The sequence below is a fragment of the Cupressus sempervirens genome, chromosome 11 (assembly GCF_028749045.1).
Source record: "Cupressus sempervirens isolate cs-2001-9-10 chromosome 11, ASM2874904v1, whole genome shotgun sequence".
NCBI classification, from domain to species: Eukaryota; Viridiplantae; Streptophyta; class Pinopsida; order Cupressales; family Cupressaceae; genus Cupressus; species Cupressus sempervirens.
Window position 1 is genome coordinate 205,275,087 of NC_143128.1, and position 26,571 is coordinate 205,301,657.

The 26,571-nt window shown below is 36.6% G+C and overlaps 1 protein-coding gene across 1 annotated transcript in view; it reads left to right on the forward strand.

Annotated features, from left to right (window-relative positions):
• Window positions 1-11,516, forward strand: part of LOC149528888 (protein-tyrosine sulfotransferase-like) — a 212,247-nt gene extending 200,731 nt beyond the window's left edge. The window contains exons 6-12 of the mRNA XM_089809588.1: window positions 7,728-7,832; window positions 7,946-8,099; window positions 8,526-8,554; window positions 8,694-8,762; window positions 8,939-9,058; window positions 10,154-10,309; window positions 11,382-11,516. Coding sequence (XP_089665714.1) covers window positions 7,728-7,832; window positions 7,946-8,099; window positions 8,526-8,554; window positions 8,694-8,762; window positions 8,939-9,058; window positions 10,154-10,309; window positions 11,382-11,516 — 768 coding nt within the window. The remainder of the gene's footprint in view (window positions 1-7,727; window positions 7,833-7,945; window positions 8,100-8,525; window positions 8,555-8,693; window positions 8,763-8,938; window positions 9,059-10,153; window positions 10,310-11,381) is intronic.
• Window positions 11,517-26,571: the final 15,055 nt, after the last annotated feature.

The following is a 26,571-nucleotide window of genomic DNA, read 5'->3' on the forward strand; positions in this document are numbered from 1 at the left end:
TTGGCACTCACCAAATACTGTCAAAACTTAGTGCATGAACGATGGCCAAAATTTCTTTGTCATAAATGGAATATAGATGCTCTACTTGTGTAAGTTTTCGACTCTCATAGGCTATGGGGTGTTGATCTTGCATCAGTACCGCGCCAATGCCTTCTCCAGATGCGTCACACTCCAAAATGAATGGTTGAGTGAAGTTAGGTAAGGTGAGTACTGGACAAGTGCTCATTACTTCTTTCAACTTATCAAAAGTGTGTTGCGCTTTATCATTCCACTGGAAGGAACCCCTTTTTGTCAGATTTGTCAATGGCGCACTGAGGTGAGAGAATCCTTTTGCAAAACTTCGATAATAACTGCACACTCCAAAAAACTCTCGCAATTTAGAGAGCAATTTTGGGAGAGGTCGATCAAGGATAACCTGAATCTTCTCTTGATGAACCTATACTCCATATTTACTGACAACATGCCCCAGGGTACAATATTTCTATCATAGCGTTTTCACACTTGGATCGCTTGGCGAACAAAGACTGATCCTTAATGATCCTTAGGACTTCATCTAGATGCTTCAGGTACTCTTCCCATGGCTTGCTATAAATAAGGATATCATCAAAGCATACCAGTTAGTACTTATGCAATTGTTTGTTGAAGATGCAATTCATGTATGACTAGAATGTAGCAGGTGCATTCATTAATCCGAACATCATGACCAAGAACTCACAATGCCTGTAGTGACAAAGAAAAACTGTCTTCACATCTTCCTCATGCAGATTTGATGGTATCCAAAATGAAGATCTATTTTTGAAAAATAAACCGCACCATGTAATTCATCCCACAATTCATCGATCTTGGTAATAGGATATCTATTTTTTATAGTATTTTTGTTATACACACGATAGTCCACACATTTGCATCGTCGCATCCTTTTTAACCAATACTACTGATTATGCAAAATGGGTAAAACTAGGACGGATCCATCCTTTAACAAGCAGTTCCTATGTCATCTTTTTGATCTCATCATTGAATTTCTTGGGATGGCAAGAGGGTGTGGTTATGACTAGCTTGGCGCTCACTTCCAACTTGACAGTATGCTCAAAGCCATGATGGGGAGGTATACCAAGAGGAATGTCCATAAAAAAATTATCATGAGCACTCAAGATTTTCTGAAGATCGTCATCCTAGTGAGGTGTATGTTGTCCTTTTACGGGTTCTACCGAAACAAAACAGTGTGTAGCCCAAGCAATGTCATCATGCCAAAAGATTGCTTCTATGCGATGTGCTGAAACTTCCTTTAGTCCCTCATTGGCCGTTCTGCGGACACAATCTTCTTCCCATAGATAACAAAAGTGAAATCCATTCGTTTGAAGCTCTGAGTGTATTCATCAACTGTCTCCATCCACTGTATGCCTAGAATAACCTCCATATCATCCTAGTCCACAATGAAGAAATCCTCTATCATTGTATGGTTAGCCATGGTGATGCTCAGTTGGGGTACAAGGTGTATATAAGGCAAAAGGGTCCCTCCGACAACCTTAACTTGGAATCCTGCATGCGTCTTAGTAAGTAGACCTTTTCGTTTCACCAAAAATGATTTTATGAAGTTTAGAGTGCCTTCACTATCGAGCATCACCATGACCCTTTGTCCTTGAAGGGTTCTCCATACACGAAACATCATGCACCTCGGGCTCCCAGCTAAGCCGATGGTTCCTCTATGCCGTACCAATGCTTCAAATCTTTTTGTATAATTCAAACTACCGATTTTGATGTCCTTGTGGGGATGGTTGTCTTCGGAGAATAGATCTTTTTGTTTGTTCTCATCATTGGACACAACTTCAATGTAGTGAATTTTTCCTTTCTCGAGGCATCTATGCCCAGGTTCCCATGGTCCCTTGCAGTTGAAACATAGTTTCTTCCTTTGGAACTCTTGTCTAGTAGCTTCATCCAATGATGGCTTCCTTGGCAAAGGCTTATTATCTTTGTCCCTCGAAAACGCTGGCGGTTTGGAATGTGAGTACCCTCGAGAGGATGACGTCGATAATGATGCCATACTCCGAGCCTTTTTAATGGCCTTCGACAGGGTGGTAGGATTGAACCCTTTTACCCAACCCTTCAGTGGTTCTGTTAGATCATCCATGAAAAACACTATCTGTCTTCTTTCAGAAATGTCCATGACCAAAATAGAGAGTTTCTAAAATTCCATAATGTACTGGTCAACTGATCTAGTTTGCTTCAGTTGTGCCAACTCTTTGAAATTAAGTTCCAGATCTTTACCATCAAATCAATTTATCAATCTCTTAGTGAATTCTGCATAGGTATTTATTTGGTCATGCTCCAGTGTGATGGTCCTGTGATGCCACCATTCATGTGCTACTCCCTACAAGTGTAATGCCACAAATTTAATTGCTTCTCTTGGCATAGGATTAAGCTAGAAGTACGTATCGGTCTTCATTACCCATGCTTGTGCAAATATGGATCCAGATCTGTCAAATGGAGACATATTTACTCTACTCAACTTCCTTTTGAGATCATTGTTAAAATATCCTCGGTTTTCGCCTCCCGAGTATCTCATTCTCAGATCTGCATAGTCTTTGTAAGAGATATCTTCCTCAAAATTATCTTTCTTTTAGTCTTCTCTCAAGTTTTCTTGAACTTCCTCAAAGGTTGGCTACTTCCTTTTGTTTGGTGCCTACGTCCATGGGGGGAAAAACATGGAAGGTCTTGAGCATGCTGGATGAGGGTTTTCTTTACTTGACATCGAGTCCACACAATGACCATTTTGTTCACCAAATAGTATATTGTTTGCCAATTTCTTGAGAGTTTCTTCTATGAGTTGCTAAGTATCATTGATCTATGCCTAATTTCTCTCAAGTTCTCTTAGTAGCGCTACGAGATCGATAACCGTGGGTTTTGGTTCTACCACCATTCTATAAACCGAATAGGATCTTCTCTTCTAGCTAAAAACTCTCATTCACTGTCCACAGGCTGGCAAGATTGAAGCTTTGATACCACTGTGATGTACCAATTTCATAGAAGACAAATTTTTACTACATATGTTCCTATCAAGTGGCTAACTAGTGTGGTATGGAGAGGGTATGGCGTCTTGGATGGCCGTACACTACAATTGTTATGGGCCATACTGTGTAGATTGGTTGTACAGTATAGACTAGTTGTATGGTGCAATTGGACTAGCTGTAGGATCTCTAGATTGAGGCATATGGGAGGTATAGAGATGGCCATACGGTAGATGTTGTACGTAGATAGGATGATGTCTGTACAGTATCCAAAAACAAGTTGTATGGTGGAATGATCGCAGTCTTTGGTGATGTGGTGAGGCACAGTCGTCCGTATGGTAGGAAGGAGGGAGCCGAGGGAAATTGGTCGTACAGTAGGGTAATGTAGTAGTGCAGAAAGATGTGCTCCATGCTGTGGGAAGTGGATGGTGTACAGATGGAGAGGAAATGCTCAGGCATGCAATGCATAAACTTAGAGACCCGAATTCATCAGATAAAGCCAAACAAGAATGGAGATTTTGAACATGTATAACCTTTAATTAATATTTGCCACAAGATAGTGCTCTAATTTGCTAGATTTGAGCAAAGTATTATAGGTGATGGAATAGGGTGAGGAGCGAATCCCACCGAAATTGGATTAGTCAAGTAGGGAAGATCTTTCACTTTTGAAATGGAGAGAAATCCAAAACTCCAACAGGAATCCACTGTACAAAGGAATAATCTAAGTCGCATACCAATGACTACCTACAAGTTGTGCTTAAATATCCATCGGGGAAACCTTTTTGAGGGTGTACAAAGATAGTCGACGGCTACACTTACCTATGGAAACTAAAAGAAAAATGGGTCTGAGATATACTAAATCAATCGGCCCATTTACAAAAGTTTAATTAATAATTTATTTTATGACGAGAACATTACATGTTGTAAGTGTAAGGTTATCCTCTCTGTATGGTTTAGGTTAACCTCCTATCTGTTATTCCCTTTAGGTGTTAAAACATTTGGTTCTTCTTCACTATCCAATATGACCTCTGTGTAATGTATATTTCCTTTTCGTGGACATTTGTGTCGTGGTTACCAAGACTCCTATAGTTATAACATAATTTTTGTAGTAACCCCTATTGGGTATGGCTCAAACAATCATCAATTTCCACACTAATCAGAGGTTTGACATTTTGTCAAACATTTGGCGAGCAATTCAACTATCATTGTGCATATGAATTTTAACTTTCTAGTACAATAATAGGATATGTCATGCTCATAATTACTGGATAAATCAAACATGGAAGGCTCTTGTATAAATGAATACCAAACAACTAATTTACAACTTCTTCCTTATTTGCTTGCATACATAATTTTGAAAGTGTTCGATGACCACTAATACTCAATGGAGAATGCAATAAATAGAACAATGAGACCAAATAATAATCATACCATGATTAAGTTCTATTGCATTGAGTAAAATAACAATAACTTTTCGAACCTGTATGCAGGAGTAGATTTATTAACCCCAATGGCCAAATCGCTGCCAAAGTGTGAACAACTATCCTCAAAAAAACAGATTGCAGCCTGTAGGATGTTATGTATTTGTGAACATGCAAAATAAAGCCTCTTGGAGAAATCACAACTGAGAGAAAATGCCAGAATTTGCTTCAGATCTCCCACATAGTGCCTGGAAATGAAATCTGAACTTCCCCAAAATACCAAATGCTACAAATACTAGTAATGACTACCTCTGAATAACTCATGTGGATCCTTAGATGTAAATAGTGGCTATTAAAGAATCCTCCAATTCCTTCACAAATTCATTCAAAAGTAATTTCTCCCTAGCCAGAGTACAGAACAATAGGAGAAGAGAGCAATTGTATACCAAAGCACAATTGCAAATGCAATCCTCAGAAATAAATCTCAAAATTCTGAAACCCCAGAAATGTAATTTCCTCCACAATAATAATACTCCCAGTCATAGACAATAATAGTAAGGGAGATTAAACGGAATCACTTTACCTCAGCAGTGATTTGAAAATACTTCTCAGCTTCCCTTATACCTCAGCAAGGACAACAAAATTTAGAACCTCAAAAAAAGCCACAGGCAACAAACGAAAATAGATTATTCAAGCATGTTGTTCTCGACAAATGGACTTGTATTTATAACCTCCAAATTCCCCTTTGTTGCCAAAATGTAACTTCACTCAAGAAGCTTCACCACACAACATTAATAAGAAGCTTCCTCTAGATTCTCTCATTTGTCTTGGCTTAACTAATTAAAAAATGACACTTTCCAATGATAACACAACTCTCAACTTAAGTGAAATTATAAAGTTAAATTATAACTTTATAATAAGCCATTTAATAATTAAAAATAATTTTGCCACAAAATATAATAACTCCCAAAATACTCATCGTTTAAATATGTCGTCTGAAATAGGAGTCATACGTATTATTTCTCCATGTGACCAAATGCACTTTCCAAAAATAGAAAGGGTCCATCTTGATCAACACCAATTTACCACAAATAGTTAGTACACAAAACTAAGCCCAAATGAAGTCCGATTTGAGCCAAACAAAGACCAACCTATAGCTTACTGAAATGTGGAGAAGATAAGACCCTCCCAAGCCAAGCCACTGCCTCAGAAGACCCTCTATCCACAATAATTAGCCTACGAGGATCACAATAATAGGCTAATCCTTGAAACTCTGATATTGACAAAAATGGGGACAATATAATTTTCTTCTCTAGAATTCTTTTTTGGTGGCATCCAACATATCCTTCATCTTTGTGGGTTTGTTGTCAATTTCCTTAAGGGCCAATGGTGGCTTGTTGTGTAACTTTGAGATGATGAGGTTGAAGATAACGCCATGCTTTGAGCTTTCTTAATAGCTTCCAAGAGGGTGACAGGATTGACACCTTTAATGCATCCTTTCAATGGTTCTGTTAAGCCATCGATGAAGAGCATGGTACATCATCTCTCTAATATGTCCTTAACCAGTATGGAAAGTCTTTGAACTTCTTGATGCAATTGTCCATTGACCCAGTTTGCCTTAGCTGTACCAATTCTTTAAATTGAGTTCTAGATCTTTTCCATTGAACCGATCTATTAGTCTTTATGTAAAGTTAGCATAAGTGTTTACTTAGTCATATTCAAGAATAACCATGCGATGATGCCACCATTCGTGCACCACTTCCTCCAGATGGAGTGTGGTGAATTTCATAGATTCCTCTTCTAGCATCGGATTGAACTTGAAGTAGGCATCGACCTTCATTATCCATGCTGGTGCAAATATTGATCCAGATCCATCAAATGGTGATAGATTCACTTAATTTCTATTTTCAGATCATTGTTAAAATACCCACAGTTGCCACCACTAGAAATCTCATCCTTAATTATGCATAATCCTTGTATGATACCCTTTCATGTTTGCATTCATTCAATCTTCCAGTAATGTTTCTTAAACTTCTTCAAAGATTGGTTCCCTTCCTATGTGAGGCACTTCTGTTCGTGGAGAGAAAGTTGGCGTGGAAGGTCGAGAGCCCATCGGATAAGGATTTGCCTTTCCAGTAACTTAGTCATTGTTCTGACCATTCTATTTGCAATATATTTTACTTTTGGCTAGTTTCCATAATGTTTCTTCCATGAGCTATTGAGTGTCATTAATCTGTGCTTGATTCCTTGAAAGCTCCCTCAATAATTCCATGACTTCGTTAGAAGTGGGTTCTCCTGAATCTCCCATTCTATCAATTGAGTGGGACCGTCTTCATTTCTGACTATAAACTTTCATTCACTGTCTATAGCTTGGCAAGATCACTGGCTTTGGTACAAATGTAATGTTCCCCTTCCAACGTACATTACATTGATGGCATGTTGTTGCTGCATGAGGGGGACCGATTTACATTTCAGTATGTTGTACGTTCATTTTCATGTCGAACATATTGATTGAATAAGATTACCTTGCATTCAACCCAAGTATGACTTTCACTTTACACCAGAATTATGGGCTTCTGCTGTATGGTGTTGTCTCCTGTGTGTGGGGTGACTATGAATTAAAACTTAGGATTATGGTACAACCTCCCCTTCCCCCTCTAGCATACAGTTGGTGATCTCCTCAATCAGCCATACAGTGATGACAAAATTGGATGGTGATGGAAGAATCACAAAATGCGGATGCTCGTATGGTGTCCTTGGCAGTGGCTGTATAGTGTTCTGAGGTGGTTGTATGACATCTTAGAGTTGGCCTTACAAAGCCCTTTTACTCGCCACACTTGCAAATGTCTTTTGGGTATTCCACACTATCATTGACTTTGAGTTAATAGCATTAAAGGGAATTGCACAAATAGATATCAGTAGATTGTGACATAGATAATTACGGATAATTTCTGAAAGCAAGATGACAGTGATACACTTAGCAGATGTAACCTGTCTATGATTTAAAAAAAAGGATATATAATTATAAGGATGATTAGTCCTCTTCAAGCTTTATACAGGAAATTGTTATACTAAACCCAAATAAATATCTATGGATGAGAAATAAACCAGATCCTAAGGGCTCATTATAGCTTCAATGGACTAATGTTTTGCTTTGCCTTGTGCATTGGTAAGGGAAAACAAGTTATCAACTTATCAATAGACAGTGTTTCCTGTTGTGTTTGCTGATCAATTTTTTCTTCTTATCTTCAAATTTTTTTGGGTTGCATATACAAACACTTTCAGAAGGCATTTTTGGCAGGTAGCTGGGCTCACAAGTAACTCTTACTTAGACGAAGCACAAGAAATACGCCAATGTGTATTGACATACCCATTCTTGGGGAAGCATGTATTGGAAGTTGCAAAGGTAACTCTGTAAAATATCTTAAGTATTTTAAATTGTTACTTGATGTTATGGTATAATTCTTATGTTTGTGGATGCCTTAAAATGAAAGTGATCAAAGATTGGATAAAATGCAGAGGAGATTGGATCAAATGTTATATGTGGGACTTACAGAGAACCATAAGGATTCTGCTACAATATTAGCAAAAATGTTTGGCACAGAAATGCTGTCTCATTTACACTCTTCAAACTTCTCCTTTGGGAGTTACCATGCAGCTAGTAACAAGACAGGTCAGTAGGCTGAGAAATACCATCTGATTGACTCTAGTGGATGCTTGTGCTTGTATTCAAACTGTACTTTCTTGAGCTGTTATGCAGTGAAAAGGAATGAGTTCCTATATCTGATATTATTATCTGACATTTCATCACAGTTATAGCTATCTTATTTTCTTTCATTCTGAGTTAGAGGCTTATCTAAAGAGAAAAACAGAGGCAGCCTGGGATTAGTAATTTGGACAAGATAAACATAATTTGTTGGTTAATTTGTACTATGGAACTCCCTACCTTTTAATGATTGAAAGCTTCAAGTGGTCTGGTTACTGAGATTTTGGAACTTATCCATTGAAAATGGTACAGGAAAAAAATATACTGTTGGATTGCGGTGATATGTGGAGATCCCATATCATTTTTTGAATAACTTTTATATTTTACTTGCAGGTTTGACCAAAGAAACAAGTCAAGTAAAGGTAATTTTCCACATCAAGTTTTGCAACATGAGTCTTCTTAGGTGCAATATTTAGGTGATCAATGCCTAATATTTATTGTTATCCACCACCTTGATTAAGAAATTGTAGAATGTAATCTGCGTTTCTTTCCACACCACAGATCACTGTTGAGTACCAGAAATCAAACATAGACTCTGCTATTGAAAATGCTAAAGAACAAAAGGAAAATGTGAGCTTGTTTTATAGTATTTTGATGCATCCCATCTTTATTTGTCTTCATAAATGTCTGATTCCATAGCTTCTTTCTCGAGACAAGCTTGGATTTTCAAAAAAATACCATTGTCCTGGCCATCATGATGGTAGCAGTGAAAAATTTGATAATTTATTTTCATTCTGTCTTTGCAGTTTACAGTTTCTAGTCTGCTTGAAAGTTATGAAAAATGTGCCTTTAGTATAAGATCTCGGCAATCTGTGCGCCGTATTTCTTCATTGAAGTCCATTGCGCCAATCAACTTCACGGAGGAGGTATTTTTGAAGAACCAATTTTATTTGCTCATAGTTTAAAACCCCGGTGGAGGTGTCATCACAAAATGGCAAGATATACCATCCCTTTCCCTGGGTGTGTAGCTGCCATTATTTGTCTTGGCTCGTCGGAAAAGTTATCATATATTATGATACCTTTAACCTAGGTTTATTTGGAATTTTAAACATCTAAATTATTGAGCTTTGGATTTCAGAGAAAGTCTGGTTCTTAAAGGAGATTAATGTTATTTTGTAGCAGCATGGTCATTACAATGAAAATTGGAATTCAAGCTTACATACAGTTGGAGTTATTTGTGAAAGCAATGTGTTTTCAGATTACCATAATAATCAATGATAACAATGACAATTATCCAATATAATCATTAATGTCACCAAAGTTTGTTAGGTGCATTCTTGAAAGCTGAAGCATGTTACATTTATTGTTAAGCCCTTAGGTATGGTCCTGTATTACCATAGTACAGCCATTTTTCCATGAGAAGGTACACACTAATAGCAGTCTCTTTTAAGTTTTATTAGAAGAAAGTGGGACGGTTTTCTAATCTTTAGTAGCACAGTCACATTCACACTGATGACAAAATTCTAATTGCTTGTTGATGGAGGCGGGTGCTTTCAGTTTAGAAAACCACAGTGCCATTAGATATGTCTTTCCTCAAACTCCCTATGCAGAATCCACTGTAGAAGAAAAGCTTGCTGTATTTGAAATATAATACAAACTGGATGGTATTCATGGGACTTCAATAAATATATTTTTAATGGGCTATAGCCACAGATTTGGAATGAAGTTAATTGTGTATGAAACACTGCTCTTATCCCCAATTTGGGTATTCTTTACATATAAAGAGCTTAATATTTGGATTTAACCTATGGCTATACACATAATCGCTCTCCTCTTAAAGCACCATTTATGCAAAGTCATAGGTGAGTGTGTCAAAGCTACATAAGGAAATGAACAATATAAAGTACTATGGTATGATGAACTATATTTTGGGGTTTAAATGAGGCAATTAAACTGCCTGATTGATCTTCTGTTAATAAGTTCATTGGTACTCTAATGTTAACTTTGATACTGCTTTGTAGGAACGAACTCTTATACCAGAAAGTACCATAAAAGAAATTGAGAGATTGAACAGTCTTGATGTTGAGCTTTTTAAACATGCTCGGAATATATTCTCTCAACAACAAAGGGCTTTGAATAAACAGAAGACTTTTTCTCTACACAAGTCAAGTTCACAGGTATCTAAATCTTTCAGCTCATAAAATATGGAGTTTTGTATATGTATACCGTCTATCACTAAGTTGAACTATCATGTCAACAAGTCGATTTTTCTTAGCCGCATTGGCCTGTTTTACGATGTAATATAATATGTTGTTTGCAACAATACAAGTTAAACCTGTTTTCATTCTGGCATCTTTTCTACAAAATATTACTATTAAATTAGTTACTTTCAAAAGCTAAGTGGATGTGGATGCAGGTGCCAGAATCAGGTGCTTGGTTGCGTGAATATATTTTTTGGGGTTATATACATGCAAAGAAATGCAAGAGATATACAAAAATAAATTATTTGATAGTATGATACTTTATCATTGGTTAAGATAAATTTTAAATGTTGATTGATAGCTCACAAATGTTTCGAATTGAAATAACTAATAAGACATCATATACGTCTATGTTGATGATCCAAATGTAAATAAGGAAATCATTACATATACACAATCAAAACTTAGTTCATGATTCAATGTTTACAAAAAAATGAGATGAAAATAATAATAAATGGCCTCTCTATTAGGGCTGTTTTAGGATTTAGAGGCAAAAAGAAAATTCAATAAGGTAATTTGCACATCTTTTATTGTGTTCTAAAGTTGAAAAATGTCAATTTTGACATTTTCTAGAAAACTGCCCTCCAGAGGCTCAAGGATGCATCTTGGTGCGCCCAGGAAGCACATCACAAGGTTGTGGGTGTCTTGGGGAACACACCCACAAGACATTGACAACCCTATAATGTGCTTCTTGGGTGCATCCAAAGTGCACCAGCACTCACATCTACCTTCAGCCCTGCTAGGATAGAATCAGTAACTAAGTTCAAAAGCATTGACCTATTTTAATGGTTGGATATATCCCCCAATTTTTTTTTTTTTGGTATTAATTGAGTTTCTTCCTTTCAAAACTGTTGATAGGCTATTTAAACTTGATTAGTTGTTATAAATATTGCACAACATTTGTGCTTTTGGTCATTTAATTATTTTATTCTTTTTTGTGTATTATAAATTCTATCCATTTTAATTCATAGTTCATGTGAATTAGCAGGAGGACAACTTTAGCAACAAAATCGCAAGTTGCCAATCTGCAAGTAGCTTTTGGCCATTTGTACTATTTGCACCATTAGTTGTAGTGTTCATTATTTTAGCTGCCCGAGGGAGATCTTCTAAAATCAAATTGTAATATTTCTTACTGGGTACTTTCTTAATTATATTTGTTCTTCATTCCCATTTTTCATCACCTCTGTGACTTATAAATTGAACCTTATCTTACTTGAAGGTGAAGTGGAGAAGGGCAAAGGGAAAGACTCTTGAGCCTATGAAGGATTTTGGAGTCTTACCTTTGATGTAAGGCATGTGCATTGAATTAGACGAAAATAATTATACTTTTCTTCTACTAAATGCATCTCATTTATATCAAGGCTCTAGTAAATGTATTTGTAAGTGTTATATGCAGAGCAAAAAAATGTTATGAAAACAATTGTTAAATCTTTCAATTTTGAAAAATTAGAACAATTAGCTAGATTGGTTTAAAAATTGAGGAGAAAGCTTAGAATTTAAGTAGCAATTGTTAATTCATCCATTTCTCATAACTTTTCTCAAATGTTATCTAGAACATTGGTAATATTTTATGTGGTCTGCTAATAAACATCTTCAAAAAGAAAATTGTAAAGAAGGGATAGTTCTTTTAAGGAATTCAAACACATTTAACTAGGATGCATGTTTTAAACAATTTTTGTTTCACTGTGCTTATTTCTATTCAAGGACTTGGCTTTTATAATTCACAATTTGGGATTGAGGCCAAACGAAAGAAAGCGATGCACTATAATGTTTTCAACTATATTATTTTTCACAATAACAATGTTTGTGTTGTTCGCTCCAACTCCTATGCCTCCCTAGCACTAAAAAGGTTTTGGCATCTAGGGAGGATATGCTTGATTATGGAACTATTAATGTGGTAGTGTTGGCTTTGACGGGTGCTTTTGCACTTGGAAACTCATGGGTCTATTAAGCCTCATGTTTGTACAAGAATCTTTGCTAGAGTTGCTAGACCTATTGTTCCTATTCTTCCCAATGTCAACTCTTGACCTTTGGCTTGTGCCAAGATCTCTATAATAGTCTATGACCTAGATGTGGTTGAAAATGTGGATTACTTCAACAATGTGGGTTGGTTTGTAGGTTTTCTAATTTCTATCATTGTCTACTGAACCTGCCTTATTGAGTGGTGAATTCATGGAGACCCTTGGTTCCATCTATCATTAATTATTTCCCTTTTGGCAAGGGATTTTTCATTGTTATTTTTCCTTGTAAGGATTTTTTTTTTTTTTTTTCCTTGTAAGGGAGATTTTATTTCTATTTTTCCTTCTTTTAAGTAATGAGATCTAGTAATGGGTACGTTGTGGGCCGGGGAGATTATTCTCCTTCGATTGAACCTTGGGCAGTCTCCTTCAGCGCCTTGATTGGACCTACTTTTAGTGTGTGTCGTGTGGATTTGTTTGTTCAATCCTCCCCTTAATTCTAGGAGAATTCTTTTTTTGATGCCATAGGAAACTATATTGGCAATTTTTGAAGGGTGGATGAAACAATGAGTACCATGGGTCTCTCTACCTCTTTATTCATTTTGGTATACATTGATATTTATACACTTTTCCTTGGGATGAGGTTCTAGTGGGGTATAAGCTAATACAATTAGTGGACTATGAGGACTTCCATTTGGATACTGTTAGTGCTTCTTTACTAGTCATTTGGCAATAAATTATTCTCTCTTGTGGTGTAAAGGTATTGCCTCTTGGTGGAAGGACGCTAATGATGAACATTTGACTATCTAAGCTTTTGATTCTCCCTTTGATGATGCATCAAGATGATGGTGACTTTCTTTTGGATAATTCTCCTGCTATAGATATGGATGATGTCTCTGTTGCAAATTTGGCCTCTAAATCCCTTGTGGATCCTACTACTCTTGTTGTTAGTGCATCCCCCTCTATCCATTTGTCCCCTTTAACTATGTCACTCCCACTCTACTTGAATCTTTAGTTGACAATGTGGAACCTACTTAACACTCTACCCCTTGTGCTAATTTTTCATCGAATAGGGGTCCACCACTTTCTCCCTCTTGTGGTGGGGATCCTAGTGACAATATCACTTCGATACTTGTCTAATGACATAAGAAAAAATATTCTTCACCATCTCATTCTCATCCCCACTATGTACTGAGTTATCTACATTCTTGAGGTGCACTATTAACTCTTCTACTAGTGTGTTATTTATTTAGTAGTATGTTATTGATCTCTATTGACACCCTAGTTGTCATAGTCTACATGATCACCCTTGTTTTGTTACTATTTTAAATTGAAATCATGTAAGAGATCATATGGTTTTGATCCCTTCTTATCACAAACCATGAGAGATGAGGTATAGAAAACCCTTCTCTAAACATGCTCTATCACTATAAAACATCTTAGATAACAAAAGAAAGGAATGTCATGACACATACAAAAACATCAAACAATGTGAGGGTTAAAATGGAAAAACAAAGTTGACCTGCATCTTGCAAGATGCTAGCCAAAATACAAAGCAATTGCAATAAGACATTTGCCAAACTTCATACAGAACATAAAATTTATCATAATTACTTCTTAGGCATTAGATTGATTCCATTGAATTCCCTGAGTGTCTTCTTACAAAAGCCACATGATGTTATACAAATAACAATCATCACCCCACTATAAAAGTGAGAAAATTAACTATGGAAATTCTTCAAAAGGAACAATCTTATCAAGAACATCCTAAATATTCATAATATATATAAAAAAAATTCAATAGTAGGGTCAATGTCCATTTCATGGTCGGTGAGGAGATTTCCTACTTTATTGCATTCCTAATAGTAGTGAGAAAACCTTACACTTTTCAAATCATTACAAGTTAATAAGGCCTCAATCAACCTCGATTATTGATAAGTTTTCTTACCAATTAAAGCATACCCTTTTAGATAGAACCTAAATCACCACTAAATAATAATCTTCCATAATTAATGTCCTAAAAGAGCATGCAAAGCTAATGTTCAAGATTTCTACAGTTTTAGTTCATTCTACTTTGTTATCCTACATATCCTCTAGAAGAAAGAGTCCCTTTCTACCAAGCCTTTGGTTATCCCTAATAAACCCTCTAATTAGACAATCCAACTTTATCATGAAATTGCTTCTTGGTTTTTTAATCTATCGATTGGGTGGGTTGATGCCTTTACCATTGAAAAAAAAAGATTTTTAATCTACCGATTGGGTGGATTGATGCCTTTACTATTGAATAAAAAGAGACCACTTGACAAAAATGAGGAAAAGGGTCCAACCATTTAGAAATTTATCATAATGTAAGACAAAACATGCCCAACGAGGTTAGATGAAATAGAGAAACAATAACTAAACAAGAGGAACAATTGCAAACAACTTACTAGAAATTGCAACACTTGAATGGAGAAGCTAAGACCCTCTAGGTCCCACTTAGACAATACCAAGGCTACAATGGGTAGGCTTGACATCTAACACTTGATCGTGATTTTGTGTCAAATGCTTAGGAAGATCTTTCTTTGTACCTACAATAGTCCAAGAGACATTAGAATCCACATTCTTAGAATGAAGGGAATTAGCGGGGGATTTCCCTAGAAAAAACATCACAATGAGAGGGGAGAGCTAAAAATCACAAGGTAAAAGGTGACCAACTACCACATGAATTAGAGTTGGTCTAAAGCTAGGGAAATATTAGACTACAAGGATAAGTTTGAAATTTCCATAATAGGGTTTGAAGGACTCTATAGAGTTGCACCGAATGAAAGAAGCATGCCATCACATTGAGAGGAGTGATATGATGGAGAATTCTGAGCATGCATAAACAATTAATCATCATTAGCATCATACTTTGTAGTAGGTATTATACAACTAGGGAGGTCTATATGTAGCTAGGTGACCAATACAGAAACATCGATGAAATTTGGAGGGAAGACCCTCATATTTAAGAGGTTGATTCCAAGACTTATTCTCAACCATCAAAACCACATCCTTGTGAAAATGCTTAGAGGTGCCAATATACACAAGACTGGGAGAAAAAGTAGAGTACCCCATGTAAGAAATGGAGTCATCAAAGTATAGGAAGTAAATAATATAGTTTCCTACATCTCATGACATAAAACCTCCCAAAACTATAGAGGGAGAAAGTGTAATGCATACTCAATACATATTTAGTGTCTCGGTAAGAGAGTTAAAGTGGTTGTCAAAGATTAATGAACAAAGAGTGTTTCATCCAACACAACATACCTAGCGCCAAATTGTTATCTCAGAATAGAGAAAGGAGGCAATAGGAAAAAATATCATATGGAAAGGGCATAATGTTATCGATCATAAGAAGCTTCTATGAATTTAACATGTAATTGTATAGATTATGTAGAGAATATAATGTCCCCTTCTAGCTAAGAACATCATTATAGCTATTGATTATCCTATTAGTGGACCCTTATAGGCTAGTAGAGAAAGATAGAGGGTAAATTCGTATATAGGGGAGATGTGTCTTTTTTATGGTTCAACTTTTATAGAGCTCAGTGCCTTTGATTTGGTATGGAGACATGATTCAGACTCATTTGTTTAAGTTTTTCAATTTAGCAATTTTTGAGTCATAGAGAGAAACCCTAATTATTTTTATAAAATGATTTGATCACTTGGGGAATTATTATGCCAACTCTTGTTTTAGATGGTTAAGCCAAATTCACAATATTGCAAGAGTTATTTAGTTTTCAATGGTTATATGTTTATAAAATGGAAAATGATTCAACATTAAGTTGTAAATTGAATTTATATTAAACCACTTAAGTGATGGGTCTAATTATCATGACATGGGGCCAAATGAATGTACTAAGAGAGGAGAAATATTAAACAATATTTTGTAATTCTAAATCATTAAACTTATTTAATGATTATATTTATTAATGTATTAAAGAGAAAAATCACAACTTTTAGTTGAGAAGCTGACTTAGGGTTGGAAAGCTTATTAATGCTTGCTTGGGAAGTGGAAAGGCATCCATTGTTATTTGAAAAATTGATCATAGATGATTTTTGAGTTCTAAGAAGGGTTTATAACTCTACCATTGGAGAACATAGTTCTTTTGTGTGTCTCCATTTGAGTTGGTGAAATATCTAGTGAATTTTGGAAATTAGAGAGTTTCTATCGGGAACTCTATTATGCTTCAACAAAAGTAAATTTCAGCAGTTAGAAGGAGATAGATTTATTGCACCTGCTACAGTTCACGCTATAGTGTTTTACTAGAGTGACATGAATAGTACCCAAGCTATAGTGTTTTCCTATAGTACCTATGAATAATACTCGTGCTACAATAATAAAGCTAATAAAGATCCATGCTTCCAAAATCAGAAGTCCTGAAGGTTACGACACAATAATCAAGTTGTTTCATCATTTGTTTACTTGCTTTTGTAAGAAATATTTATTCCATACTTGTACTCTTCATGCCAAAAATTGGTATCTTGACTGGCATTTAATATTGAATTCTACGTTTGTTATTTCTTTCAAGCATACTATATCAGAATAGTTATTTGTTAAATGTTAAACACACCCTTAAAAGCACAAGAAATCAAAAAATACAAAAATAAAAATTACAACCATCAAGCATAGTTGCAACCAATAGTGAGTTTAGTCATTGAATTGAGTTGGGGTTCTTACATTGGTATCAGAGTTGAATTTTGTTATCCTTAGGGTTAGGGATTTTGCATGCAACCAAAAGAAGTTGGTCCTCATAGGTATTATACACATAGGAGAGCCTTCCTTGTAGGTGAACAAGTTTTAGGCAGGTTGTCGGTCACTATGGGTGACAAGCATGATGGTTGCCCACCTAGGGGAAATAGGAATGATGAAGATCAGAAAACTATACAGTTCTTTAGAGACATGGCTACAGGACAACAACATGCAGCTTAGGCATTGTAGGCTCTTACCACTATGGTGGAGCATATGACCACACGAGAAATGTAAAATTTGGATTAGGAGGATAACATGAGTGCTATAGGATCTCCACAAGAAGAGAGGACTTATTTTAGGACAACAGATAAGCCCACACATCCTACCTTTGTTAGAGAGGAACTAGTGCAAAAGCCAACTTGGGAAGTTGAGGATGAGACAAATTGATGCAAAGATAAACTCAACGGAAGCAAAAAAAAAAGGAACCAGAACCAGCAAGAGATAGATAATAAAATTCTTCTAATTGATTTATCAAATGAACAGTATATACACTTCCTCTCCTATAGACTTCTTCTCCTTGTAACTTTGTATCCCAAAAACTTTTATCCAGAGCATCTTCACTTGAGAAAAATCTATCCAACTCTAAGCTCGAAGACTCCATTTATATGAGCTAAAATAGTCTAGGGAAAATTCTAGATTGTTATATATGAAAAATCACTCTACAAGACCAAAAATAGCTTATAGAAAGATCTAGATCCTTATCTCTTGCCAAAATGACTTATAGACTATTCTAGAACAATAGGGTAAACTAACCCGACAAGGACCTATACAAATCCCAAGATAAACTCCTCCAGTTGGCTCATGCAAAACTGACACTTGGTAGTGATTGATTGGCATATGTAAATTCTTTATTTGGGTGCTTCTGCACCATACTTCGGGGGACAATAGAATCCAATCCCTTGGATTAGCCTTCCTCTTTTGTGCCTTCCAATTCTTTGATATTTATTGTTTGTACTCTTGACCAATATCCAAATCAACTATCATATGTGAGTAAACTTTTTCCATATTAAGATGGAACTCTTGTAAACCTACAATAAATAGATTAGATGGAACTTCACTAAAGATGACTTTACCAATTTGGGTTACTGTAGGAACTACTGCATCTTTTGTTGTAATGTCTTTATGTTGCAATATCTCCATGCTTGGGGACAAATTCATCACTATTGGAGCATCCTCTATCCTCTTAGCTTCATCACAAGTCTTCTTCCTTGTTGGTAGTATCCTTTTGATAGGCCAGACTACCTTCTTTCTTAACTTCAAATGCCATTTCTTGGTTGCATTAAGGACCATCATATCCAACTCTTTATGAATCGTTTCATCACAATGCTCATCAACCATTTCAACCTCTTTTCTATCTTCAAGAACTTCTATATCATAAATTTCGTCAAAAACATGTTGTTTCTCACGTTGTATATCTACATCACTGTGTTCATTTGGTATGTCAGCATTGATCTGTTCATCTAGTATATTAGCATCAATGTGATTAGGTTGTTCATTCAACAAACAACTCTTCTCTTCCAATGTCTTAGTACATGCATCTGTAATCTGAATTGGTTGATGCTCCAAATTTGTATTTTCTTTTTCCATATTTCTCTGCAGTTCCTCTTTTAGTCGAATTGAATTTTCTTCGTGCTTTCTCAGTCCCTATGTTAGGGATTCCATTCATTCTTTTATCTCTTGATCTATTCTAGCTTCCTCTTCTCTTTTCTTCCTTTTCTCTTCCACTCTTTTCCTTCCTTCTTTCTTCTTCTTGTTCTTAAAATCCCAATATGAAACCCATGCATTGAATAGTATCTTTTGATCATGAGATAAATCTCCTCTCATGACCATTGTCTCCTATCTAGGTTCTCTCCACTCAACCCAGTCTTTTGGCCACACTTACAAGTTCTTTCCTCAACCTGTCACAAAATCCAATTTGCCTTAGAAGATGAAAGCTTTTCCCAAGCTTTTCCCAAGTGCCTTAGGAGCTTTTCCCAAGCTCTGATACCAAAAATGATGTAGAGATAAACTCAACGGAAGCAAAAACAAAAGGAACCAACACCAGCAAGAGATAGATAATAAAATTCTTCTAATTGATTTATCAAATGAATAGTATATACACTTCCTCTCGTACAGACTTCTTCTCCTCATAACTTCGTATCCCAAAAAACTATTGTCCAGAGCATCTTCAGTAAAAAAAAACCTATCCAACTCTAAACCCGAAGACTCCATTTGTACAAGCTAAAATGATCTAGGGAATATTCTAGATTATTACATAGGAAAACTCACTCTACGAGACCAAAATGGCTTATAGAAAGATCTAGACCCTTATCTCTTGCCAAAATGAATTATAGATTGTTCTAGAACAATATAGAATAGGGTAAACTGACCCCCCACAAGGACTTGTACAAATCCCAAGATAAACTCCTCCAATCAGCTCATGTAGAACTGACGCTCAGTAGTGATTGATTAGCATATGTATATTATTTATTTGGGTGCTTCTACACCACAAATGTAGACATCCTTATGGATACAAATGATTAGTGGGAACTATTGGCACCACAAGTGTAGGAGCGGATGACTTTTGAGAGGTTTGTGAACCAAAGAAGAGAACACTATCGTGTAGTCTCATGGGATAAGAGAACTAGGGGCCAAAATAATTAGTTGAAATGTGGTACAAGAAAGCTTACTTTGTCCATTTTGATGGTAGTAATAGATCAATAGTGCAAGCTTGGATCAACAAGATTGATACCTTTCTAGCATCAAGACCTATGGCTGAGATTGAGGCAATAAAAATGCCACTTTACATTTGGAGGAAGTAGCACACAGTTAGTGGTATCATGGGTTGGTTACTCTTAAGCGCAATTAGGTGACTTCTTACTAGGAAATTTTGGACACATTAATTGAGAGGTTTGAGAAGAAAGATTTAGAGATTTTTCCACTTTAGAGACTTGGCACAACTGAAGAAGACAAAGAGTTTAGAGATTTTTATTAATGAGTTTCAGTGGTCCTTAGTTATGGTGCCAGATATTTCAGAGAGGAGGTTGATAATTTTATTTATTGAAGGGTCAGCTAAGCCATTGAAAGGTTGGGTAAAGGCTTTTGATACTTTCATGTTGAAGGATGCTATGAAGAAATTCAGGAGTATGGAGCATGCAACTCCATTAAATAAATTTTAGTACAAGATAACTTCCTCTAGCAAGGACAACAAACCATTCTTCAAGAAACTGAAAATGACTGATATTAGAAATGAAAACAAAGATAAATATTTTATACCTCTTGATAAAAAAACACTTAATAATTTAAGGAAAAAACATTTGTGTTTCTATGCAAAGGACCATATGATGCTAACTAGGATTTTCCTTTAAGGCTCAAGGGCATGGAAAATCATGTTATGTGGCCATACTATGAGGACTCAAAATCTGAAAATTCTAATTAGAAGTCTAATTATGAGGAATAAATAGTAGGAAAAGAGGAAGGTGGTCTGGAAAAGTTGAACAAAATGGTCATAGGGGTTGAGAAAGTTGAGGGTAGACTTAAGGAGGTATCTCTCACTAGTACAAGAAGAGGAATCATTTAGAATGAGAGGAGTTTTGACAAGGCAATGAGTTATCATTTTGCTTGATATAAGTGTCACTCATAATTTCATTGATTCCAGGTTGATTGAGAGCCATGGGATTCAATCATAATTTTGAGTGTTTGAGAGTGAGGATAGGAAATGGCTACGTCCTCAACTATGATAGGAAGATAATAGATCTACCTCTGAAAATAAATAACTTTGACTTCAAGGCTGAATTTTATGTGGTTAACATGGGTTACATAGATTTAATACTTGGTATGACTTGGTTCCATGACATTGGTGTGTTCACTCTCAATTTGAGAGATATGGAGATGCAATTTCAGTCTGATGGGAAAATTCACATAATTAAGGCCATTCAAGATAGTGGGTTTAGGATGATTTCTTATAGACGTGTGGAGATTGTGTTATGTCATGATCAGGTTGAGTGGGTAACTTGTTGCACTTTGATGGTAGCACAGGGGTAGGAAAAGATAGAATATGACCCAGACATGCATGAGTTGAGTATTAAGCATTATAAGGTGTTTAGTGATATCCCACTAGGTAGACCTCCTGATAGAGGCACTAACCACATCATTGAGTTGTAGGAGGGTGCCAAACACATTATGATTACACCATAAAGACACCCAAAAAGATTGAAGGATGAGATAGAAAAAATCAAGGAGTTACTTGATATGGGCCATATTAGACCAAATAATTCTCCTTTTGCTTCTTTAGTGGTTGTAGTGAAGAAGAAAGATGGTACTCTTTGGATGTGCATTGATTATAGGGTCTTGAATAGAAAGACAATTAAAATAGGTACCCCATCCCATAGATTGGTGAGTTGTTAAATGAGCTTTGTAGAGCATGCTTCTTTTCGATGATTGATTTCAAATTAGGCTATCATAAAATTCGAGTTAGAGAGAAGGATCTAGAGAAGACAACGTTTAGATGTCATTGTGGCCATTTCAAGTTTGTAGTTATGTCATTTTGGCTAACTAATACTCCAACTACTTTCTAGTCCACAATGAATAGGGTCTTCTAGCCTTCGATGAAGAGATTAGTGTTGGTTTTCTTTGATGGCATCCTTGTTTATAGTAGGAATGGTGTAGGAGCACCTAGGGGTAAAGGTGAAGCCTGAATGCATTTTTGGTTTGTAAGCGGTCTAACCAACCATTGAGGTAATAAGGACTAGGAATAAAGCCCCAAGGTAGCTTTAGGAGGTTTGGATAGATAGGATTTGGAATGTGAGTCAGGGGTTGTCAATTAGGTCCTGATAGGCAAAAATTTGTAGTGTTCCAACTAACTCCAAACTAAACCAGTTACAAAAAAACTAGAATAGTCATACAGAAGTGAACAAGTATGCATAGATTGGGAGGTCATATAGACTAAAATGGAGGGCAAAATGCAAAGTCAGATGGTGGGTATTTTCTTGTCGTACACTGGATTCTAAGTGATTGTACGGTGTGGAGAGATAATCCGTACGGTGGAGAGGAATGGGTTGTATGGTGAGACCATATGGTGACCAAGATAGGTGATTGGAAGGGCCATATGGATAATGGTCATATGGAGGTTTTAGGAGGCCATACGGTGGGTACCAAGCATGACCCTACGAATATTATAGAATGTCATACGAGGGATACAGAGCATGACCACACGGAGGTTGTAGAGAGTTGTACGGTGGACACAAGTATGGCCATACGTTGGTTTCGTAGGGATGTATGGTGTAATGAGAGTTGTATAATATAGATGACTATGTTTGAGGATGTAGTGCAGATGAAATCAGTGTTGGTGGGGACTAAATTACTAATATAACCAAGGTAAAACTTGGTACAAGAAATGGAGAGTGGACACAACAACATTCAATTGATATTCGCAATATGATGGTGCTCTAATTTTCCAGATCCAAGAAAAGTAATACATGCAACAATGGAATAGGGTAAGGTTTGAATCCCACCAAAACTGCATTAGCCAAATAGGGAAGATCTCTCACTTACAAAATGGTGAATGATCTAGAACTCCAACAAGAATTCGCAGTACATAGAAAATAATCCAAAAGCATGCCTAAGGACAACCTACATGCCATGCTTAAATACCCATTGGGAACAACTTTCTAAGGGTGTACAAAGATAGTCGAAGATGACACAGATTATGCAAACAAAAATAAAAATAGGTTCGAGATACACTAAATCAATCAGTTGATTACAACATTTTAATAAATAATTTATTTTATAACGGGAACATTACAATCCTCCTATCCTAAATTTTGCTTGTCCTCAAGAAAATGCAATGCCGAGTGCTAGAGAATTTTCTCGCCCTCCCACATCACATTGTCCAACGGTAGGTGTCACCAACATACCAAATATTCCTTCACAGTGGGTTTCATAGGATCTTTTCATGTACTTCGAGGATCTTAGTTGGTTCCAAAATGAGATTTTCTTCTTCATTGAGTGGTGGAAGGTCAATAGCAACTATGACGTTCTTCCCTATGGCTTTCTTCAGACAAGAAACATGGAAGACATTATCAATACGACTACCCTCTAGAAGTATCAGCTCGTAGACAACTTCACCAATTCGGCAAGTTACATGATAGGGGCCATTGAATCGAGGTTTCAGTTTTTCTTTTCCCTTTTCCTTCAATGAGGATTGCCAATATGGTTGGAGCCTGAGTTAAACCAAGTCCCCTACTTGTAAACTCATCTCCAGTCTATGTCTATTGGTGTATATCTTTTGTTGATTTTCTGCTTCTTGTAAGTTTTCCTTCAAACATCTCAGTATGTCCTATCCCTCTTTAAGCTAGTCCCTTGCCCTTGGTGCATGACTATCACCCAGAACTGTGTTGATGAAGGAAAGGGGTTCATACCTATACAGAGATTTGAAGGGTTTCTTTCTGATGGACATTTAGTATGTGATATTGTAGCAATATTCCCCTAGATGTATCCATTTGACCCATACCCGTTGTTGTGCCGAAACATAGTTTCGAAGGTAACATTTGAGTAATTTTTTCACAATCTCTATTTGTTTGTCAGTTTGCAGGTGGTAACTAGTACTTGGTGACAATTCTATCCCTGCCATCCGAAACAGTTTGTCCAAAAGATACTAATGAATTGCCTATCCCATTCACTAACAATGTTTTGGGGTAACCCATGCAGACGAAATACTTCTCTAAAAAATAGCTTGACAACTTGTGTGGCCTAAAATTATGAGGATATGGTGAAGAAATGTGCATACTTTGTCAACATGTCGACCACCATGAGAATACAATCCTTTCCATTCACCTTGGGAAGCCCTATTATGAAGTCCATTGAGATACTTTCCCACTTATGTTCTAGAATTGGTAGTAGTTGCAGTAACCCGATAGGTAGGGTATGTTCAAATTTTTTCTACTGGTAGACCACACACTCTCTTACATACTATAACCTGTTCTCTTTTAATCCTTTCCATGAAAACCTCTCTTGTAGACTTTTGTACATTTTGATGAAGCCCAGATGTCCTACCAAGGGTGAGTTGTGTACTTCCTTAAGGATTTTCTGCTTCAATTTAGATTCAAGCACTAGGAATATCTAGCTCTTATAGTAAATGATATCATCTACTACTCTATACCTATCATCATGCCATCTATTAGCTCATAGGAAAATGTGTTTTTGGAATATTCTACCAACAACTGTGCTTTCCAATTGGCTAAAATCTAGGTTAGTAAGCAGATGGCAAGCTTTCTGCACAAAACATTTGCAACCACCTTGTTTTTTCCTTTTACATATTCAATATCAAAATCGAAGGCCTGAACCTTGCTTACCCATTTTTGCTATCTTTCATTCAAATCTCATTACTCCAAAAAGTATCTCAAGCTATTGTAATCCGTGTGGATGACAAACTTGGCACCTACCAGATACTACCGAAACTTGGTTAGCGCATGTACGATGGCCAACATCTCCTTGTCATAGATAGAATAGAGGTGTTTGGTTTGCATAAGCTTCCTTCTCTCATATGCTATGGGGTGTCTATCTTGCATCAATACCATGCCAATGCCTTCTTTGGACACGTCACACTCCAAAATGAAAGGTAGTGTGAAGTCAGGTAATGCTAGTATAGGACAAGTGCTCATTGCCTCTTTCAGTTTATCAAAAGTGAGTTGTGCCTTTTTGTTCCAGTGGAAAGACCCCTTCTTTGTCAGATCCGTCAAAGGTGCACCGAGCTGAGAGAATCCTTTGATGAACCTCCAGTAATAATTGCATAATCCAAAAAATCCTTGCAAATATGTAAGTGATTTTGGGGGAGGCTAATCAAGGATAACTTGAATCTTCTCTTGATGCACTTGAACTCTGTATTTACTTACAACATGCCCTAGGTACAATATTTCTATCATACTGAATTCACACTTGGATTGCTTGGTGAACAAAGACTGTTCCTCTATGATACTTAGGACTCATTCAGATGCTTCATGTGCTCCTCCCATGTCCTACTATAAGTAAGATAATCAAAAAATACCAATAAGTACTTATGCAGTTATTTGTTGAAAATGTGATTCATACATGATTGGAATGTAGTAGGTGCATTTGTCAATTTGAATGGCGTGACCAGAAACTCATAATCTTCATAGTGGCAATGGAAGGCCATCTTTTCTATGTCTTCCTCCCTCATGCAGATCTGATGGTATCCGGAAAGAAGATCTATTTTTGAAAAATAGACAAGGCCATTCAATTCATTCAACAACTCGTCTATCCTTGGAATGGGTTATCTATTCTTTCTTTCTTTTTTGTTCAACACATGGTAGTCCACAAAAATGCGCATCATCCCATCCTTCTTTTTGACCAACACCATAGATGACACAAAAGCGCTGGAACTGGGTTAGATCCATCCTTTCTCTAGCAGTTCCTGATATTTTTTTTTGATCTCATCTTTGAATTTCTTTAGATGGTGGTACAGTGTGGTTATGACTAGGTTGGCTCCTGCTTCCAACTCAATTGTATGATCAAACCCTTGATGAGGCAGTATGCTAGGAGGAATGTCAATGAAAAGTTTATCATGTTTACTCAAAATATTCTGGAGCTCATCATCCTGTGGAGATGTTCGATGCCCTTTTATAGGTTTCGCTGAGATAAAACAATGCACAACCCATGCAACGTGATCATGCCAAAAAATCATCTCCATTCAATGCACAAAAACTTCCTTTGAACCTTCATTTGACATTCCACCGAGGACAACCTTCTTTCCATCAACAATAAAGGTGAAGTCCATCCATTTGAAACTCTAAGTGTATTCATCAAGTGTCTTCATCCACTGTATGTCTAGAATAACTTCCATCTCATCCAGGTCTATTATGAAGAAATCCTTAGTCACCGTGTAATTCTCCATTGTGATACTTAGCTAAGGAGCAAGGTGCATGCAAGGTAGAAGAGTCCCTCTGAAAACCTTGACCTGAAAGCCTGTGTGCATCTCTATAGGTAGATTTCTTTGATTTATTAAGGATGAATTTATGAAATTTAGAGTAGCTTCACTATCTAGCATCACCATAGCTCATAGTCCTCGGAGGGTTCCCCGTACACAAAAAATTGTGCACCCCGTGGCTACCAGCTAGAGCAATGGTTCCTCCACATCGTACCAAAGCTGCAATTCTTTCTGTAAGATTTAAGCTAACCATGTTGGTGTCGTCGTGAGGTTGGTTGTCTTTGATAGGCATTTCTTCCTGTTCGTCCTCATCATCAAACACAACCTCAATGTAATGGATCTTTTTTTTTTTGAGGCATCTATGGCTAGGCTCCCAAGCTCCCGTGAAATTGAAACACAGTTTCTTCCTTCGGATTTCCTATATGGTAGCTTCATCCAACGACAACTTCTTGTGTGGAGGTTTATTTTCCCTTGGAAATGCCAACAGTTTGGCATGTGAGTAACTTTGAGAGGATGACGTGGT